This window comes from Myripristis murdjan, unplaced genomic scaffold (genome assembly GCF_902150065.1).
Source record: "Myripristis murdjan unplaced genomic scaffold, fMyrMur1.1, whole genome shotgun sequence".
NCBI lineage: Eukaryota > Metazoa > Chordata > Actinopteri > Holocentriformes > Holocentridae > Myripristis > Myripristis murdjan.
Genome location: NW_021941806.1, coordinates 50,242 through 62,741, shown reverse-complemented (window position 1 = coordinate 62,741; position 12,500 = coordinate 50,242). Strand labels below are relative to the sequence as shown.

The 12,500-nt window shown below is 47.1% G+C and overlaps 1 protein-coding gene across 50 annotated transcripts in view; it reads right to left on the bottom strand.

The window, feature by feature from the left end:
- The window catches only part of LOC115356790 (putative bifunctional UDP-N-acetylglucosamine transferase and deubiquitinase ALG13), a 36,450-nt gene extending 28,997 nt beyond the window's left edge, over positions 1 to 7,453 (bottom strand). For 42 of the 50 annotated variants that reach the window (XR_003928008.1, XR_003928011.1, XR_003928009.1 and 39 more), the window contains exons 1-9: positions 7,348 to 7,449; positions 6,920 to 7,148; positions 5,319 to 5,402; positions 4,179 to 4,229; positions 3,120 to 3,166; positions 2,383 to 2,455; positions 2,214 to 2,295; positions 728 to 887; positions 523 to 595 (exon numbers count right to left, since the gene is read on the bottom strand). Coding sequence is in view for 43 of the 50 variants with exons in the window: in XM_030048023.1 (XP_029903883.1) it covers positions 523 to 595; positions 728 to 887; positions 2,214 to 2,295; positions 2,383 to 2,455; positions 3,120 to 3,166; positions 4,179 to 4,229; positions 5,319 to 5,402; positions 6,920 to 7,039 (690 nt within the window). In the remaining 7 variants the exon portion in view is untranslated. Of the gene's footprint in view, positions 1 to 522; positions 596 to 727; positions 888 to 2,213; positions 2,296 to 2,382; positions 2,456 to 3,119; positions 3,167 to 4,178; positions 4,230 to 5,318; positions 5,403 to 6,919; positions 7,149 to 7,347 lie in introns of all 50 variants that reach the window. The other 8 variants (XM_030048050.1, XM_030048052.1, XM_030048053.1 and 5 more) reach the window with 4 other exon arrangements.
- Between the last annotated feature and the right edge of the window lie 5,047 nt (positions 7,454 to 12,500).

The window sequence follows — 12,500 nt, the reverse complement described above, 5'->3', positions numbered from 1 at the left end:
ACACACACACACACTCCATCCTGCAGCTGTGTGTTATTCTGAGTTCCAGCTCAGCTTCCAGAAAACACCTGTGGAGACGTCAACACCTGGATCTGCTGCTCTGCTGGGGACCGAGCTCTGCCTGCAGGGGGCGCTGCAGTGTCAGCTCCGCCTGCAGGGGGCGCTGCACAGCCTCAATGCCAGTGCTAATCTGCTCCAACTCACAGCATTTTACAGCCATGGATTATAATCTCAGTTTATAATCCTGTCTGCAGCAGAAATATGGACAGGAACAGTCCAGTTACTGATCAATATCTGGATCAAATGGACTGATCAGTTTAGAGCATTGAGCCCCACTGACCCACACAGATTCTGCTCTGTTTAGCTCAGTGCTGCCCCCGCTGGACACAACACTGACCTGCAGGCTGTTTAGCTCAGTGCTGCCCCCGCTGGACACAACACTGACCTGCAGGCTGTCAGGTTTGATAAAAGCCCTCTCACACGCTGCTCCTTTCACAATAAAAGCCCTGTCCCTTGCAGTACCTTGCTGTCGTCGGTCCCGGCTCTGGCCTTGTCCTCGGCAGCGGCTCCTGCTCCGCCCGCCTCCGCCTCCTCCCTGCACGACAAAACAAACACACCTGACACACACATGACATAATACGAGCCGCAGCGCACGAACGAAAGAACTGTAAACGCGTGTGTGTGTGTGTGTGTGTGTGTGTGTGTGTGTGTGTGTGTGTGTGTGTACTTGTGGCTGCGGTCCTCAGGCAGCTCGTAGCTCATGTCCCCATGGCTGATTGCTGACAGTCTGTTTCTATAGCGACGATCCTGGAAGGCATCCATGGCCTGGTGGAGCTCGGCCTCGTCCACGCCAAACACACGCGTGTACAGCAGCTCGTACAAGATAGCTGCACACACACACACACACACACACACACACACACACACACACAGCAGTCAGGTAAATATTCTCTGCTGCAAACATTTTTCCTGCTTTTCTGTATAATAAACAGGTTTCCATGACAACAAGCATCATCACCTCTGAGCCAATCACGATTCAGAGCCTGTATCACCTGACTCAGAGCTGGATGCTTAAAACAGACCAGAGGCCTGTATCACGAAGTGGGATTAAGGGGTTAGCGAGATAACTTCAGGCTCTGCTCCGGATTTTCTGTATCACATAGCTGGTTCACCTCTGATCGGGATAGAAAACCTGTCCTAATCCTATTCTGAACGCTAGCCTGCCCCGCAGCAGGCTAGCGTTCAGAATAGGATTGAATCCTACATAAAGCACCGCCCCCTGGCCAATCAGCTGTTTGCCAAACCGTGGCCTGTCCAATCACTGAGGATCCCGGAGAGCATTACGATGTGAAAGGATTTTCCTTGACCGATCAAACCCGTTAGATTTTGCCGGCGACTCTCTGTATGAGAGAGAGGATGTAATGTAATGTATGTAATGTGAAGCAGCTTCAGCCTGGCTAACAGCTGCTGCTATACACAGCTGGCACTCTGGAGGAGAGGAAAACACAGGAGAGATTATTAAAGGAAATTTGATAATCAAAAGTATTTTAGAGGCATTTCACAACATTTTAGAGACATTTAAAATGGCTCAATTAATTAGCTCTAAATATTTTTGGGGGGCAAATTATTCCTTTGCTGAGGGGTTACACGTGGGGGATTTCAGTTACACCGGCTGGAGGGGGGGGCTGTGGGAGCTGGTGTGGAAGCTGGTGTGGGGCTGGAGGGGGGGCTGTGGGAGCTGGTGTGGAAGCTGGTGTGGGGCTGGAGGGGGGGCTGTGGGAGCTGGTGTGGAAGCTGGTGTGGGGCTGGAGGGGGGGCTGTGGGAGCTGGTGTGGAAGCTGGTGGGGCTGGAGGGGGGGCTGTGGGAGCTGGTGTGGGAAGCTGGGGGGGAGCTGGAGGGGGGGCTGTGGGAGCTGGGGGGGGGTCTGGGGGGGCTGTGGGAGCTGGTGTGGGAAGCTGGGGGGGAGCTGGAGGGGGGGCTGTGGGAGCTGGTGTGGGGGAGCTGGGGGGGCTGGAGGGGGAGGCTGTGGGAGCTGCAGTGTGGTTTGGCGTCCCTCCTGCAGCACACAGACCTGCGGCGTTCTCCTGACGTTCTGTGTGATTTACCTGGGCTCTGCCCTGACCAGTGAACACACTCTAAGCTCCGCCCCCAGGTGAGCGGCTGCACCTGACAGGGCGTGAGGGGAGGACAGGGGGCGGGGCCACACACTCACACTGGCAGATCGCCGCGGACGTCAGGAAGCTCCTGTGATACACGATGTCGTAGTGGCCGCTGTTGGAGCAACACAGGATCACCTAGGCAACGCACAAGACAGACACTCAGTGCTTAGCAACAACAGCAGGGGTGTGACATCACCGGGGTCAGAGGTCAGCTCCCCTCACCTTGTCAGTGAAGCCATCCTCTGTGATCACTTTGGGTGGTTGCCCCGGGTAAAGATAGATCACGAAGCGGAGCCTGCGCGCACACACACACACACACACACACACACACACACACACACACACACACACACACACACACACACACACACACACAGTGTGAACTGACTGTGTGTTTCTCAGAGAAAACGTCTTCAGGTTTCCTCTGGTGTTCATGTGTCTTCCTGTTTAAAGGTTTGATGCTTTGCTGAGGTTTGATGTTTCTGACAGTCTGAACCCCCTCCCTGACAAACACACACACACACACATTACAGAAAGACTAAAACCATCAAACTAATAAAACTAAACATTTTCAAGAAATGGAAACTAAAGCAGCAAACCTGCTTCAACAACTCATTCAAACTAAACTGAAAATAAAAAGTGAAAAAAACAAAGAGAAAAAAGGTTTGCCCTGCACCGCGCACAGAGCTGTGGGCACAGCAGAACGTTCTGTCGGTTCCCCACACACGTTCTCAGCAGAACGTTCTGTCGGTTCCCCACACACGTTCTCAGCAGAACGTTCTGTCGGTTCCCCACACACGTTCTCAGCAGAACGTTCTGTCGGTTCCCCACACACGTTCTCAGCAGAACGTTCTGTCGGTTCCCCACACACGTTCTCAGCAGAACAACAAGAACAACCAGCAGCAACATCACGACACGTCTGAAAAAAACATATTTATGTTCATGCTCTGTTCTCTCACCTGTACAGCAGAGACAGAGCTTTGATCTCCAGCTGGCCCACCGTCTCCTGCACACACACACACACACACACACACACACACACACACACACACAGTGTTGATGTTAACGAGTGCCACCATGAACATTTATCATGTTCTGTGGGTTATTTTGTTGAATCAGCAGATTCTCATTAAAAACTGTACCTCAAACAGCTTTCCAAGCCCCTCCCACCTGAGATTCAGCTCCGCCTCCAAGCCCCTCCCACCTGAGATTCAGCTCCGGCTCCAAGCCCCTCCCACCTGAGATTCAGCTCCGCCTCCAAGCCCCTCCCACCTGAGATTCAGCTCCGGCTCCAAGCCCCTCCCACCCTCCTGCAGCTCAGCCCTGCGTTCCAGTCCCCATACTACCATACTACTTAGTATGCAAGAAAAAGATTGAGTGTGTCCCAGTACACAAGCGAGCGTGCACAGCAGCAGTGCACGGCACGTGTGCACGAGATGTGATTGGACAGGGGAAGCCACGCCTCCTTGTGGTGATTGGTTGTTTATTTGAGCCTCTGGTTTGGTCAAGTGTGGTGTTCTTGTTTTGAATAATGTGTTTACCTTCAGATCGAAGATTTTCCTATTAAACAACAATAAAACTAAAAGCTGTAAAACAGCAGTGAAATTCTTCAATTCTTTATTTTTATTTTCTTTGTACCTTTTTAATAATCAGACAGTTTGCATGATTCATAATTCTATTGTTATGATTAGTAAGTACGCAAGGGAATAGCCGTTCTCCATTTCAAAATAAAAGTCCATGGAGTTGGCACTGCTTAAAATTGAGACTTTACAGAGTGCCATCTTAATAATCTGCGTTTGAGAACACAGATATACTTTAAAGGTTCTGCGTACAGCCTGTCATTTATTCTGGTTCCATTTGGATCAGAGGTCTCAGGTGGTTTTTCCACACAGAGGAAGAAGTCGCTCTGAAACAGGGGGCGCCGTCACACGTCCCACCTGTTCAGTCTGGACATGTTTGAGACGGATCAGAGAGCTTTAAGAGAGCTCCACGGGCTGAGGTGTCAGGGGGCGGCTCACCTTGGGGTCCTCCAGACGCTCCAGGTACTTGTCAAATGACCCTTCAACAAACTGCAACAGAACACACAACAGGAGCTTTAACACTCACGGGTACGGGTACAGGTACAGGTACGGGTTAGGGCTTAACGGAACACAGCTGAGAATTTACCACTTTCATCTTCTGCTGTGTTTGTTTCTACCTACTTTAGTTCATCATCATCATCATCATCGTTATCACAGCAACAACAGGTATTCAGCTAGCTAACAATATTAAGCTAATATTAGGGTTAGGCTCTGGTCATATTTAAATAACTTTATCAGCAACAGATCATTTTAATTTATTTAATCTGTAAACTTTAAATTCCTCCGTTTGCACCACTGACATTTTGGAGTGATGTCATTATGATGTCATGTCCCGCCCTGTCTCAGTCTGAGAAGCAACTCAACAGTGGTGTTCTGGAACCTGGAGCTCACCTGGAGCTCACCTGGAGCTCACCTGGAGCTCCACAAAACCTAGATTAGGCTTTAAGCCTGGATTTAGCAGCTATCCTGGCTTAATCTAGCCAGGATTAGGGATTAATGGGTTTCATGAAAGGTGGATCATCTCACGAGATCAACCTGGCCAGTAAACCTGGCTATAATGAGCCTGAACTCGGTTTCATGAAAGTAATCTCACTTTAGTTACCATGGAAACTCAGCCTAAGCCTTAGCCTGCTCCGGACCAGGCTAGAAGTCAAGCTTAAATTAATCCAGCGCCCTGTTGTTTAACTTTGTGAAATTACTATTAGTCAGTGACTCCAATCATAAACCAATGACTTCGTTAATTCAACACCTGTTGGTATATGGACTAATTTCAAATTATACATTCAAATAAAATGAAAATAAAATGCATTAAGATATATAAAATAAATGAATAAATACATAAATAAATAAAGGAATAACTAATATAATAAGTGAGTATAGATTTCATTGCCTTTACAGTTCATAAGCTCCTTTACTTCCTCATATGCTTGTATTAGGCGCTGAGTCTCATCCAGACTGAGTGACGCAGCCCTCTGCTTCGCTCTGATTGGTCTGATTTAATTCACCCTTTGTGAAATAGACCCCTGCACAATGTCTCAGGGATGATACAAAGAAAGTTTAAGTGAAACTCAGACTCACCGGCTCAAACTTGCACCTGTTGGCTCTAATGAAGTTGGCACAGTCCTGCCGGATCTTCTGGTGATAGCTCTGAGAGTGGTACAGCTGTGCACGCACACACACACACACACACACACACACACACACCCACACACACACACACACCACACCCGCACACACACACACACACACCACACCACACCCACACCCACACAGCAGCATTACCTCTGACAACAGGAAACAGCTGGAGAAAAACACCTACATTCTTTATGATTGCATAATGACATAACTGGTAATATATTGCTGTTGTGATAGATACAGCGTGGACACAGTAACGCAGTAACACGGTGACGCAGTAACACGGTGACACAGTAACACGGTAATGTGGTGACACAGTAACACGGTGATGCAGTAACACGGTGACGCAGTAACACAGTAATGTGGTGACACAGTAACACGGTGACGCAGTAACACGGTGACGCAGTAACACAGTAATGTGGTGACAGTAACACGGTGATGCAGTAACACGGTGACGCAGTAACACGGTAATGTGGTGACACAGTAACACGGTGACGCAGTAACACGGTGACGCAGTAACACGGTGACGCAGTAACACAGTAATGTGGTGACACAGTAACACGGTGACGCAGTAACACGGTGACGCAGTAACACGGTGACGCAGTAACACGGTGACGCAGTAACACAGTAATGTGGTGACACAGTAATGTGGTGACACAGTAACACGGTGACGCAGTAACACGGTGACGCAGTAACACGGTGACGCAGTAACACAGTAATGTGGTGACACAGTAACACGGTGACGCAGTAACACGGTGACGCAGTAACACGGTGACGCAGTAACACGGTGACGCAGTAACACGGTGACGCAGTAACACAGTAATGTGGTGACACAGTAATGTGGTGACACAGTAACACGGTGACGCAGTAACACGGTGACACAGTAACACGGTGACGCAGTAACACGGTGACACAGTAACACACAGTAACACGGTAATGTGGTGACACAGTAACACATCTGAGTCTTGCCCCCTGTCAGATCAGCTGTGCTGTGGCACCAGTTGTTTACCTAGTGGCGGTGTGTCAGCTGTTGTTTACCTAGTGGCGGTGTGTCAGCTGTTGTTTACCTAGTGGCAGTGTTCACGGGCTGCATATTTCACACAAGAGGAGCAGCTTGTCCTCATGGAAAGCTATGAACATTTTAAAAATAAAATGAACACTAAGAGCAACACTGTGGCCGCAAATAAGGCGAGAGAGGCATAAGTTACCATGGTGATCTAGCATAAGTTACCATGGTGATCTAGCATAAGTTACCATGGTGATCTAGCATAAGTCACCATGGTGATCTAACATAAGTTACCATGGTGATCTAGCATAAGTTACCATGGTGATCTAGCCGGCTTAAAAGAGAGCCACCTTCGTGATACAGGAAAGCCTGGCTTTAGACTAAACACACCTGCTAACCCACTAAACCTGCTTCGTAGTAGCTACACCCTCTGGTATCACCTCAACAACAGCTTAGCAAAGCAATGCAGAACACATCAACCAGCAGCAGGAAGCAGAGCTGGCCGCGGCTCCAGCCGTTAGCCGTTAGCTTAGCTCACCTGCTCGGACACGGCCCGGAACAGACTGGACGCGTCTCGCGCCATCGTCTTCCTGTAGAGCGCCCGGCTGGCCAGGTACTCGTCCATGGTCGCGAAGCATTTCTTCGGTCGTTTCTGCATCCTTCTGTCTTCTAGTTGTTGTTTTATTAATCTCGCAATAAATTGCAGCTCGATATTTATCACCTGTTTTCTCCGCGCACGCAACTGAAGCTCGTAGTTGTTGGTTTCCTTCAAATCTGCTCTGATCACGCACAGGCCCCGCCCACCGGCGCGTGGCTCACAGTTTGTTTGTTTTCTGCCTTTTGATTGGCTGATTTGTTGGTTTGTTGTTTTGTTGACCTCAGCTGTGTCTTTCAGTGAGTTTCACTCTACCTGGAAACCAGTGACATGCTTTTATTGTGAAAGGCTGCAGACTGTCCTTGTTAGAAAACTTTTCCCACCTGAAGCTCGTCACGTGACTTCAGGAAACCAGGTGATTCTGCTGCTTCTTCAAAAGTGCAGCTGATTATTTCTCAGTCACTGAGGCTCTGTGGGGGTTTTACACTCAGATCTGCTTTCTTTCATGTTATTGCTGCTGTACTTCAGTTTTCATACAGTGTTATAGTTTTGTCAGACTGTGTACAAGCCACATCTTTAAAGAGATTTGATGACATTTTTAAACATTCCAGCTTTAAACTTGAAAAATTAGACTGAAACCAAACAGATTTAGTCTCATGGAAGGTGTTCAAACACCTTGAGGTTAAAGCCAGGTGTGCTGAAATCTTAATGGGCCCATCAACATGTAAATACAGTAGAGGGGGGATGTGGGGTGGCTGCTAATGGATCTAATCAAGGACAAAGAGACCATGAATATGGAAAAGCAGAAGAGGGGAAGTGCAAATTGTCTGAAAAATTGCAATTTCAGTCAGCCAATCTGAACAAAATCTTTGCTTCATTCCTGCTGCTTCAATCACAGAGGTGTATTTTCAAGTTTGTAGAATGTTGGAGCAAATTCTATCTGAAAACACTACTTGTGACCTTCTGCCTGTCCTTTACTGTTAAATATCAGGTCCAACATATGTCCAATTACAGACATTCCCAATGGCCTCCAGGATGGTGATATCTGGAGGCTATTCACCAAATGTGCTGCGTGAGACTCAGACTTTCACAAAAAGTGTGTGACAGAAGGAAAAGCTTGTCATTGCTGTCAAGGGGAGATTTTAAGCTTTCATTTGCTCTTTGTCAAATGTGATGTACACACACACACACACACACACACACACACACACACACAGAGAGAGAGAGCTACTTCTTCATGCCTGAAACCTCAAACTCTCTGCTGCTCTGATGTCCTGCAGCAGACGTGGGGGTTGGGGGCAAATCATCAGCATGTCAGAATCAGAATCAGAAGCCTTTACTCTCCTGAATGTTTACATTAAAATACAATAAGATAAAAATCAGTATATTTCAATAGATAAAATACAGCAAAATAAAGTCCAATAAGAAAAGTAAAATTAAAAAAGTAAAATAAGAATAGTGCAGTGTACAATACTGCATTGTGCATAAATAACAGGAGAGAATGTAACCAAGTTATTTTCACTTGTGAATTCAGTTTCACGGGAAGTCAGCTCATTATTATGTCTGTAAGATGTGTTAAGAGAGGCAGCCACAGTCTGACGCAGACCTGCTCTGTAATGCTGACATGTTCTACATGTATATAAAAAGGCCAATTTTAATCAGACAAATGTAGAATTTTGTGACAAATTCTACCTGAAAACACTACTTGTGACCTTCTGTATTTTGATGTGCTAGATGTTGAGATTGTATTTAATCATGCAAAGTAGATGAGTGATCACTGAGTCCCTTCAGTTCAGTAAAATGATTTATTTCAGACAGAACTGTACAATTACAAGGTGGACGAGTTTGTCAACAGGAAGGAGTGTAACGGCAGGGTAGTTGTTGGCATCAAGCAACACAAAACGGCAAGCAGTCATATTGGCTTCTTTTTGTATGATGACAAGTGTGTATATTGTTTACAATGTTTTACAGCCAAGTCAAGTCACTGTCTCCCTTGTTCCCACAGTGGTTTGAGGCATACTACCAACATATCAGGACTCGCCATGAGACAGTGTCTTGTCAGTCCTTTTTCATTGGCATCACTGGAGCGGCAGTCCACAAGGTCACAAACGACATTCGTCGACTCCAGGATATGTATGTACCTACACAAATGCGCCACGTGTTCATGGCAAGTCTTTCATATATTTAGCCCTGCTCTGCTCACAGATCTCTAATACAATTTTCATACCATCCTCTCCTACAACAGGTACAACCGTTCGACCAGCCAAGAAGTCCGAAGGGCCGCAGAGACACAGGCGGCCAAAAACTTCACTCCCGCCCAGAAGGAAAAAGTTGCCCGATACATGGCACACACGGTTCCGAATCAAAATCTGGAGGAGTCCCTGGGCCAGACAGCTTCGTCTTCCCCCGGCTGCCGGAGCCGACCAGTATGACGCCTGTAATAAGACAAAAAAAAAAAAAAAAAAAAAAAAAATAAACCATTATGGCAGTGTCAAATAACAAAAAAAATAAAAAGGAATGGATATAGCTCAAATACTGGCTGGACATGACGTGCTGCCGAGGGGGGCTGCCGGAAGACCAGGCTGCTTGTGTGCCGCCATGCGATCGCCATTAAGACAGAACGTGTCTTCGTCGACACAAATGAGCAAGTCAGATTGTGAATATGATGCCTGCTGAGAGGACATCAGCCGCGGTTGTAGTGGTGTAAAAGACACAAGGGATAAGAAATAACAAAGTCTTACCTCGTCTCATTGTGCTCAGCCATTGTATCTGCAGCAAAAACAGACAACAAGCTAAAAACAACAAGCTAATAAACAACAATCAAAATCACAGCAAGTACAGCTGCACCTTTATACCTGACTGTGGGCGGGACAGTGGGCCTAGCCCACCTGTGTGAAGGAGCCAGTCAGACACGTCATCATCAGAGGGTTTTATTTTGTAGTCCACGCCGCCGGTTCCCCTACGTCACTTCCTTGTACACCGGAAGCTGTATCTTGCGTTAGCAGAGGAGACAACGCGCGGCACGGTGGCAGCATGTCGTACGCAATGAGGTATTTCCCCCTGCAGCGTTACACTTATTTCTCCACAGCATTGTAAATATGCAGTGTTATCCAAAGACAAGGGCTGTAGCTAGCATCCCTCTTACACCGGCGATGTCGGCGCCGACAGGATGAGATGCAGTAGCTCATAGGTTGAGACATGAAGGCATCGCTCTGGTTCACTGGTGTCCGTGTGTCTGAACATGATGTGATGGTGCTGTGTTTGTGTTTGTGCTCAGACGAGACCGTGGCAGGGGCCGGGGAGGCCGCTTCCGTCCCCGTGGAGGGCTGGTCCAGGGGTGAGTAGCTGCCAGTGTCACCCAGAAGAATATGTTTGCCTTCGGGAAGAGCCGGACAGACACAGACACAGCGCTGGAGGAGCAGCTCAGACTCCACATCAGGGCACACAACCAAAAGGTAAAAGCTAACAGGGAGATTTAAAAGCCTCTCTCTCCTTAGCTTTTTAGGCTAAAGTGTGGTTTGTGTCGCGAAACGCTCGCCACCGTCCCTGCAAAGAGGAGTCCAAACATCATTGAACCCTATTTTAACAGTTGCACTCTCAATGGAAATATCCAATTCAACATTAACGAGCCAGGATAGCCTGATGTGACATGATGCTGGCGCTAGATGACAAAGCGATCTGTGCGTCTGTGTTGCTTGGCAACCGTTCTGTCCACTCTGTCTTGCTTGGTGGAAGAATGAATAGTTCTCAGTTTTATTGTTGCATTGTTACCAATAAATCCTTGACCTTTTCCTTGTGTGTTTATTTTATGGGCTATATGGAGGGCAACTGTTTTATAAAAGCAATAAGCCCCTTGGAGCCGTGACTTCCAGTGACTTTACAACGGCGGAGGGGCTGGGTTATAAAATCACTGTAGCCCACGGCTTCAAGGGGCTTATTGCTTAATTGTTGTTGCTATTGAGCTCTCCTTAATATATATATTTGTGTATGCATGCTCTATGTGATTTAAGCTCTGGCTGATCCTGCCTACCCAGCCACGGACCTCACTGCGCGTTAATTCATCATATACATTGAAACGACAAGTTCAAAGCATTAATTTTAAAGACACCTCAATCGAGGTGATGGATTTGTCAGAGTTAGCGGGAATGAGCCAAATGTCTTTTTATTTTTATACCGTAAGTGTTGCAGTATAGGGGCATGGATGAGGTGCACGGAGGATTTTGGTTGTCTTTAACGGCTGTTTCAAGGATTTCAAGTTTGTTAAGGAGATTATTTTGGGCCCAATTCAATGTAATAGGACTGTACAGATTTTCAAAGTGTTTCTGCCATATTTCACCATTTTGAATAGCCAATTCTTCCTTGTGTGCTTTGCTGAAAGAGTGCCATTTTTTCCAAAAATTATTTGAGTCAATGGACTCTTGTTCATGCTGTTTCTTTTTAGTTTTCAGTGTTTTTCTATATCATTTCAATGTTTCCCAGTATTGGAGGTGGAGCTCAGGGTTGTCAGGTTGTCTGTGTTTTTGATTTGATAGGTTTCTGAGTGTTTTTCTCAGATACCTGCAGCTTGTGTCAAACCACTTTTCATTGGCTGATTTTTTTTTTTTTTTTTTGGTCCGTGATGATAAGACTTTTTCAGATTGGACAGATCTGCTGCGTTGTCAGATATGTTGTTAATGTCCTGAATGGCCTGACTCAGGCCGTCATTACTGTGGGGATACGAGGTGGAAAGAAAAAGGTCTAATTGAGATTGAATTGTTTGATGTCTGATTGCTTTCTGGTAGTTATCTTTGCTATTGGTTGTCCATCTGTAGGGCTGTTTTAAGTGGTTCAGTTTGCTGGGCTCTGTTATATGAGGGTCTGTTGGTGTCTTTCTAATGTATAGGCTGATTTTACTGTGGTCGGATAGGGGTGTTAGGGGGCTGACGGTGAATGCTCTTAAACAGAAGGGGTCTAGGTCTGTAATACTATAATCTACTTTGTTCCAAAGCTGAATCTCTGCATTGGTTCAACGGCGCCAGGCTGGATGTAACCTGCAGCACATCACCTGGTCTGAGGGGGGCGCTGCTCCATTCAAACATCATAACCCTGAAACAGCTGGTGGATGCAGTGGGGCCGGCGCTGAGGGACGCCCAGGCCCTGGGCTCTCTACTAGGAATGAGGTCTGTCCGGGTGGCACAGAGGACCCTGGAGCTGCAGACCAAAAGGCTCTCCAGGGAGGAAAAAAGGCTCCTCAGGGACGACACAGAGAGGAAATGTGAGCCCAATGACACAGCTTTTCTCCTCTCTCTGTCTCTCTCTCTCTCTCTCTCTCTCTGTTTGTCTTCATCTCTGAGCTTTTCTCCTCTCTCTCTGTCTCTCTCTCTCTGTCTCTCTCTCTCTGTCTTCATCTCTGAGCTTTTCTCCTCTCTCTCTGTCTCTCTCTCTGTTTGTCTTCATCTCTGAGCTTTTCTCCTCTCTCTCTGTCTGTCTCTCTCTCTCTCTCTCTCTGTCTTCATCTCTGAGCTTTTCTCCTCTCTCTCTGTCT